The sequence below is a fragment of the Phascolarctos cinereus genome, unplaced genomic scaffold, assembly GCF_003287225.1.
Source record: "Phascolarctos cinereus isolate Bilbo 61053 unplaced genomic scaffold, phaCin_HiC Scaffold_3;HRSCAF=262, whole genome shotgun sequence".
Classification (NCBI taxonomy): domain Eukaryota; kingdom Metazoa; phylum Chordata; class Mammalia; order Diprotodontia; family Phascolarctidae; genus Phascolarctos; species Phascolarctos cinereus.
Window position 1 is genome coordinate 73,955,965 of NW_027555736.1, and position 8,808 is coordinate 73,964,772.

The 8,808-nt window shown below is 46.8% G+C and overlaps 1 protein-coding gene across 1 annotated transcript; it reads left to right on the forward strand.

Annotated features, from left to right (window-relative positions):
* Window positions 1–582: 582 nt before the first annotated feature.
* On the forward strand, window positions 583–8,757 carry AVPI1 (arginine vasopressin induced 1). The gene is made up of 3 exons (XM_020996780.2): window positions 583–917; window positions 6,714–7,001; window positions 7,897–8,757. The coding sequence occupies exons 2-3, from the start codon at window positions 6,724–6,726 to the stop codon at window positions 8,051–8,053; spliced, it is 435 nt and encodes a 144-aa protein (XP_020852439.1). The 5' UTR covers window positions 583–917; window positions 6,714–6,723; the 3' UTR covers window positions 8,054–8,757.
* The last annotated feature ends 51 nt before the right edge of the window (window positions 8,758–8,808 follow it).

An 8,808-nucleotide genomic window follows, 5' to 3' on the forward strand; every position in this document is an offset into this window, starting at 1 on the left:
AGTTTAAGCTTAGTCCAATTGCAATTACTCAGAACCACCCTACGACTTTTGGGACACCCTTGTATATCTATACACAAATGTGCCTCTGGTCATTTTTACCTCTTCTTGACAGAACTACTTCATTCTCCCCTGCAAAAGCTTCCCAGAATCACTATCCATCTTCGAGTCTCCGTACCACCAAGGTTTGCCTCCAGCCACCTCCACGAATGCAAATGCAAACACACACACACACACACACACACACACACACACACACACACACACACACACACACACACACACGCAAGCGCTCTCTGGCCTGACTCGTCATCCCTAGACACCTCGGACAGGAGTAGGGCTTATAACAGAATTGCTGGCCCCTTTCCAGACTGCCACCGAGCAAGCCTGGGGAGAACAGTGTGTGGAGGGAGATGTGGGTGGGGGGAGGCTGCAGAGACCCTCGGCAGACACAAGGACCCTTCTCACGCAGGCCTTACACAGGAGCCCCGTGGCTATGCAGTCAGCCTAAAAGAAGAGGAAGTCATCACGTGCGTTGGAGCTCGGTTGTCGCTGCCGCACCCCAGGGACAGGAATGCGGCTCCGCCCCGGTTCTCAGAGCCGGCCTAACCGAGCTCTGCTTAGTGTATTGACGTCAATGAAGCCTGCGGCCCGGCTGGGGGATGGGGACGTGGATGGAGAGGGAAGGAAAGACATGCCCCCTTCCCCACTGAGGCTCTGATTGGTCGCCTGAGTTCTTCGCGTTCGATTTTGGAACGTTTACCCAGGAGCTGAAGCTGAGGCAGGGGCTGTGGGTTGGCCTTATCGTCTGGGTTGGAGCAGCGTTTCTCAATGGAAACGTAGAAGTGAGCTGGGTCGCAGCGTTAGGACAGTCGAGCTTCCTCTCGGCCCCTTTCTGGCGGAGTCGCGTCGGCAGTCAGGTAAGAGAGACAGATGTATGGGGGTCGCTTGCGCAGGGTTGGGATAGGGAGGAAGGAGTAGCTTGCCAGGTCCAGACGCTCCAGAGCCCCCGAAAGGGAAGAGTTCCTACGCCGCTTTCGGCTCAGTCTCATGCTCGGGAGTCCGCAGAGCCATGAGCCGTCCGGTGTACGCGCTACGGGCTGCCAAGGGGCGCAGTAAGAGGCGGATTGGGGAGATTGTACTGTCATCGATGTCAATATAACCCCCTGGTCCTTCTCTGAATCCTCAGGCTCCGGGACCGGCGCGCAGGCGCTGCTCGGAACCCACAGATTGCTGCGGGGTGGAAACAGGGAGCCTGGGTTGGCCCGCAGACTCTGCTGAGGGTTGAGGGTTTCGTTGGCCACTCTTTTGGAGAAGCCGGCCAGTGCTGAGACAGTGGGATCGTGGAGAAATAAAGGGGTACAGACTGAGGACCTGCAAGGGAGGAGAGCCCCGAGCTGAAGGTAGACCACACATTCAGCCCTTAGTTCAATGACCAATCTCAGAAGCGTCTCCCTGGGCAGTGGAGTGCGGCCCTTGGGTACTCTGCTGGGATTTCTGACCTTTACTCCCTGGCCCAATCTAAAGAGATAAACAGACACCGAAATTAATTTCCTGAGAGATTTCAAAGTATTTCCTTGACTTCCTCTAGAGTCTTTTGAAGAGGGGCTTGGCACCAGTACAGGCCGGGTATCTGGGCAGAAACAATAAAAGTAGATAGCTGAGTCAGTTTTTCTAAGATGTCTCTATTTCTTCTCCACTTAAATCTCAAGCCATAAGTGTTTGTGGAAACAGTCTTGAGTCCCCCAGGAGCTTGTAGCCCAGGACCCCAACCTGGAGGATTCTGGTGTTCTTGAACGCTGGAGGCTCTGATCTGAAAGCAACAGGGAATGGCTATCAAACATCCTTGACCCTGTCAAGCAAAATAAGATGATGGATCCTAGCCACATTGCCCTCTCCTCCTTTTTTTCTTGTCTAGGCAATGGGGTTAAGTGACTTGCCCAGGGTCACACAGCTAGTGAGTTTTATGTGTCTGAGCCAGATTTGAACTCAGGTCCTCCTGACTCCAGGGCCAGTGTTCTATCCACTGTGCCATCTAGCTGCCCCTCTCTCCTCCTGCTGAGCCACAGATGTGACCTTCCTCTTCTTGTCCTAGTTTCCTACAGATGGTAGTGACAAAGGAATCTCCCCAAAGCCATTTGAGTCATAGTTTGTACCCTGATTGGCCAGGTTAATCTGAGGGACCTAGAGAGAACATCCCAGCATTTGTAAAGCCAGGCTTGGGGAACTATAGAGGCTGCTGGGATTGTCTAGCTCTGGCATCAAGGAAGAGGCATTTTCTTCCACCCTGCTGCTCTTCCTTGGTCTTAGAGAAGTTATGGCCATTACAGGAAATAAGAATTTTATTGAGTTCTAAACAAGAGGACCTAACAACCTTCTCCTCCCTCTATTACACACCACAGTTCACAATACCACTAGAGACAGAGAGTCATCTACACTTGGTACTGACTGAGATAGGATCTCATACATAAATTTAAAACTGGAAAGGACATTAGGGGTCTTTCAGTCAGCCTCTCCAACCTTCCATTTTTTAGAGGTCACACAGGTAACTAGTGGCACAACCTTCAAATCCAGGTACTCCAAACCCAGTGCTCTTAACTTTGGTAGAAATCTGAGCCATACCGTTTTGTGTCTAGACATAATCTGCTTTTACTTGGGGGTGGGGTGGAAGTGGGGAGTATATGGTTGGGAAGGGTGTGCCTAAAATCTGGGCAACAGGACCTGTTCACACAGGCCATACCTAGGTAGTAACTCCCAAGCTACCCATCCTTACCTTTCAAATTCCCTATAGACTAAACAGGATTTAGACCCAAGGAATATCCCAGCCTTCTAAGGTTCCCCCAAAGGAACCATTCATTCCAATTTCATTTTACAGAGGAAACTGAGACCTACAGAAATTAAATGACCTGCCCAAAGCCATGCAGCTAACTATGGCCAAACCTGGGCTCTCTTTCCAACACCATTCTGGACTTCCAAATTCTGCTTGTTAACACCAGTTTTCTTCATGCTGTGGAACTCAGGTTCAAAGCAAAGGTGGCTTATTACGGAGTAAACATTCATTGTATGAGCCAGTAAAGGCCTTCTGACTAATGGATGATCATTTGCCTTCTTTCCTAGTGTTTTTCCATTTACATTTTGGAGAAAACATCTGTTTCACAGCATGTAAAATCTAAAAGCAAACTTTAAGGGTCAAAGAGATTGTTGTAAAGAAAAAAAAAGATGTGAAAGATATTTTGCTATTCAAACTATTTGCTATTTGGTCAGAGCAGTATATATGAGAGTATATGTACCTCCCAGGCCCACAGAATGTAAACGTTTTTGTGAGTAAACTGAATTTTCATGATACAAACTAAGACTAGGAAGAGTCAGTTAATGAACATTTATTAAGTGCCTACTATGTGCCAGCACTGTGCTAAGTGCTGGGGATACCAAAGAAAGGCAAAAAATGGTATCTTCTAAGAGCTCACAATCAAATAGACAACATGTAAATAACTATGTACAGAGACTTAAATACTCCCATTTATAGTTAAAGAAACTCAAACACCCTCATAGCATCTGAACTGGCCAAGGACTTTTGACAAAGAAGGCTAGGACTGGAAGCCAGGTCTCCTATCTCTCAGTCCACTGTGCTAATCACCATGTTCCCTTACTCTGAAGTATCTGAAGTAAACTGCAGGCAATTTTCATCTTGCAAACAGGCACTCATTCAGAACAAATAATAATTTATGGCAGGTGAGTATTCAGGAATGGTAGTTCCCATTTAGCTTACTGCTTCTACCCTTCTTGGAAGGTGAGCTATTAAAAATGTTTGGTGGGTCAGTGATCCTCTTGTCTTTTTCCAGGGTTTCCCATCTCCACTCTTTAGGTCAAGATTTGAAAATTTCCTGTCTTTAGCAGTCCCTGAGACTTATCAGTAACTCCAGCACCTAACACAGCGCCTTGTAGATAGCAGGCAATGAATTAGTCCTTGTTGACAACAACGGTATTTCTTAAGAGCAGAGAAGCTAGGCCTGGTGCTTTTTTCACAAGTAACAGTTTTGCTGCTCAATCACCGTGGGAGAAAGGCAGACCTCTCAGATACAGTGCAGAAACAGTCAGATGGGAGGAATAAAGCCAGGTGTTCATTTATTTTACCCCCAGCAATGCCCAGATTTTAGCAGAGGAACAATAAAGTGAATTCTGTGTACTTGAAGTTGGACACTTGAAATGGGAGAGGAAGAACCGACATGGCAATAGGGTAGAGAAGAAGGGGGAGGATTTAGGATAGGGGAAGAAATTCAATTCACATTTAAATAGCATCCCTCATTTAAGTAATAAGGAAATTGAGGTTTAAGGAACTGACTTATTTTCACCCAAATATTAAGTGTCTGAGGCAGGATTAGAATCTGGGTCTCCTGAATCCAAGTCTAGGCAATATTCTTACCTCTACACTTCTGGGATTATAAAAATGGAGAAAACTCAGAATAGGATACAAAAAAGGCTCTGGCAATCAAACAGCCTTGTTATTAGGGTCATGTCCTTCAAGCCAGATGTGCTATGTCGGACCCAGGAGAAAGAATCTAGGTGAGACTCTGACAATGTCCCTGTCCATCTCTCACTACTCAAAAGACCTCAGGCTCAATAATCGCTTGTAAGCTTTTGTGAGGATCTAGGACCCAGCCTGGCAACTAGAAGGTGAGAGGTAAAGAAGGTGATGCAAGGCTTGAGAAGAGTATTAAAACTGTCACCTCCACTGCAAGAGATGAGTATAACTTGCATATTCCACACCGCTCCTCCCCCACCCCTAAGATGACCTGCTGATGAAAGCAGATTAACTTTCACATGGTCCTCTAGCCCCAACTTGATAGAGCATTTTAAAACTGAGAAAGTTGACATAACTACTGAGTGGGGTCAGAACTGGGAATTGAACCCAGCCCAGGGCTCCTTCCACTATGTGTCATATCTTAAGAGACTATTGATGCCAATTTGACAACTAACCTGAGGTGGATAGTATATTATCTCCATTTCATCCATGAGGAAACTGAGGTTCAGAGGCCAATTGACTTGCCATTGTCACAAGGCTGGTGTCTGAGCTGTTATTTTAATCCTGACCACAAGATCAGTGCTCTTTCAACCCCAACAATCTGCCTTTCTCTTGGCACATATTCCCCATACTCCACATTTTTATAAGTCCTTGCCTTGGGGCAGGGACTGTTTCATTTTTAGATAAAAAATTGTTGGGGCAGCTAGGTGGCACAGTGGCTAGAGCTCTGGCTTTGAAGTCAGGAGGACCTGAGTTCAAATGTGACCTTAGATACTTTGACACTTACTAGCTGTGTGACCCTGGGCAAGTCACTTAACCCCAACTGCCTAACTAAAAAAAAAAAAACAAACTTGTTTTCACTTTTGCTCCCAGAGATCTGGAATGCTGACTGCCCTGGAAGTTATTTCTGACCTCGGGTGATTATTACAGTTAATAACAATAGCTCACATTTCTAAGGCACTTTTAAGGTTTGCAGCACACTGTCTTCACAGCAAGTGTGAGGGAGGGAGGATAGGTCTATTCTACAGATAATTCTGAGTGACTTGCCTATGTTAGGGTTAAAAACAGAGTTAGAGAGAGTTAAGGTTAGAAACAGGAAAACGGAGTTGGATTAGAGTTAGGGTTGAATAAAGAGCCACAAAGATGGCCATTATCTTGTCATCACCCACAAATGAACCACTTCCATAAACTCTGCAAGTGCCTTATTGGATCAAAATCAGCCTTCTATCTCTGGTTTACAACTCCAGACCCTGTCCTTTGCCCCATCCCTTGACCACCAATCCCTCTTGGCCCATTCCCCATGCTCTAGTTACACTCCACCTTTCCACATCTTGGCCTCTTGGTGAACCAGTTCAATTCTACACTCCTTTTGAGACTCTTTGTCTCCTTATTGTGTGGAAGATCTTGCCTTGCCATGCTTCATCCAGCCTTCAATCACACCTACCTTCCACTGCCTTTGCTCCTACACATTGAATAGAGATAAGAAAAATCACAAAACCACGCTGACTGGGGCCACTAGAAATTTGCTAACATAACCTCAACTGGGCTCTCACTGCCATCAGGCAATTCTTTTACCTCTCCCTAATTAACCCAGTTAGGCAGCTAGATGGTACAATGGGTGGAGTGCATCTCTCCCCCCACCCTTTGCCAAGAGTTCCTTCTCTCTTCATGTTACATCACCTAGACGACTTCCACCATTATGTCTTCCTTCACCCCATCTCCAATGAGGCCCTCCTCCTTGCCAAGGCCAATCCCTCTCAAGCACTAGCGACCCCATTCCATCTCTTCTCCTTCCTCATCTTTACCTCCTGGCTGCCTCCAAGTCTCAACCAAAATCCCATCTTCTACGAGAAGATCCCAATGCCCCTTAGTCCCAGTGCCTTCCCTCTGGTGTTGCCTATTTATCCTGCTTATAGCTTGTTTGTACACAGTTGTTTTCATTGTTGTCTCCCCCATTGGGCTGTGAGTTCTTGACAACAGGATCTGTTTTGTCTTTTTTTTTTGTATCCTCAATGCTCGGCATGATGCTTGGCATACAGAAGGTGTTTAATAAATGTTTATTGACTGATCACATGGTTCGAGTCCAGGCTCTGAAACTTACTAGCTGGGTCTTGGTGTCTGCCTTTCACCCTATCACAACGCCTAAAGCAAGATCTCATTGGGCTGACAAAGGCCATGTGTGTTTTCCTCTTAGAGAGCCTAAGATGGGCACTCCAGCCTCTGTGGTGAGTGAGCCACCCCCTGGGCAGGCACCAGCAGGAGTCCGGGGCCGAAAGCAAGCCTCTGCCAACATCTTCCAGGGTGCGGAGCTACTACAAATTCAAGGCTTATTTCAGCGCAGCGGTGACAGGCAGGCTGAGGAGCGAGCACAGATCATTTGGGAGTGCGCCGGGGACCACAGGGTGGCTGAAGCCTTGAGGCAGCTGCGAAGGAAGAAAAGACGGCCGGTGGGCCACTCACTGCAGCACTGCAGTCGACGTAGGTAGGTTTCTGAGGCTGCGTGAAGAATGGTCAGAGGCATTTGTAGAATAAAATCCTAGTCCTCATAGCCATGGGCAGCCTTGCATCTCACCCTACGATGAAGCTGCCTGGATATTTGGGAAGGAGATGGCATAGGTCTCAGTATATTGTTTAATAATAATAACAGGGGCAACTAGGTGGCGCAGTGTATAGAGTACCAGCTCTGAAGTCAGGAGGACCTGAGTTCAAATCCAGCCTCAGACACATGATAGTCAGTAGCTGTGTGACCCCGGGCAATTCACATAACTCTCATAGCCTCAACCAAAAAAAAAGAGAGAATAATAATAATAAAAAAAAAATAATAAAGCAGCTAACATTTAAATAATGCTTTATGGGATACACATTACATATAGGGGTACGCATGCACGTGCATGTTTGTGTGTATGTGTGTATTCACATTTGAGCTTCACAACCCTGTGAGGTAGGTGTTATTACCTCCACTTTACAGACAAACTGGGACTAAGAGCTTTCAGAGTCATCAAACTAGAATGTTTGTGAGGCAGGATTTGAATTCAGGTCTTTCTGAAGCTCCTTATATCTTGCTACATAGCTGCCACATTTGAGCTACGTACCTGGGCAAGTCCAGTGTAGCTGTGGACCCAGGCAGAACTTCTCAGCTAGTCCTCTCCAATGAGACTGAGCAGACACCATCTCATGAGCCAAGAACTAGAGATCCCCAACAGCTTGAGAGGAACCAGATGCCATCCGGTGGTAACCACAGGTTGTGGTTTGGGCAGCAGAGCTCTTCTGGGGCCAGCATGACCCTGGTATTTTTGAAGAACCTAGTGTATCCTACGAGCCCTCATTTTGTCTTCCCTGCTAACAACTCAAATACTGTCTATACTTGTTCCTTACAGAGTACCAGAGGATTGCTCTCCACCTGCCGGTCCCTCAAGCAGTACCACAGAGCTGACCACGAACGGGCAGCATCTAAACCCAAGATCCAGCGCCAGGAACCGGCGGAGCTGGAGAAAGACAAGCCCCACAAGCTATCTCCACCAGATTAGACACTGACCTGTTGAGGGCAGCTGGGCTTACTCTCCCCAGGAACCCAGATGTTACCTGAAGGGAGAAAGAAGTGAGGCCTCAATCAGCCAGCCCCACCAGGGCAGACGCAGGTTCTAGCCAAAGGGGCAGATACTGCCTATCTACTCAGTTAAGGAATAGGTGGGGGGCTTCTACTGATCTCTTCATTGTCTGGGAACTTATTCTTCCCCAGAATGAGTGAGACCATTAACAGCTTCTGCTATTAACCGCCCCCCTTCCAAACTAACACTATAGTGAGACTAAACTACATTCCTCAAGATTTCTGATGGTCCCAGGCTCAGGACCCAGGTTATTTACTACTAAGTCTTTAACCAGTAGTCTAACAGGCCCATCCCAGGGATGTCAATAATAATTCATAGCACTTTAAGGTTTACAAAGCACTTTACTCACAACAACCCTTTGAGGTAGGTAGTGCAAGCACTATTTTCCCCACTTTACAGATGAGGAAACAAAGTCAGCAAGGTTAACAGACTTGCCCATGGTCACACAGCTAGTAAGTGTCACAGGTGGGATTCAAACCCAGACCTCCACTCTGGGTTCAGCACTCCTTCCACTACACCGAGCTGCCTCTTTCTCTGCCTGCCTGCCAAAAAGAAAAAGGCAAAGAGAAAACTCCGGCTAGAGTTCCCTTGAGTAGATAAGAATATTTAATAATAAAAATTTCTCATAAAGCACAGTGTATTTGTCATGAAACAGGTAAGTACTGACTGGGAGATCAGACG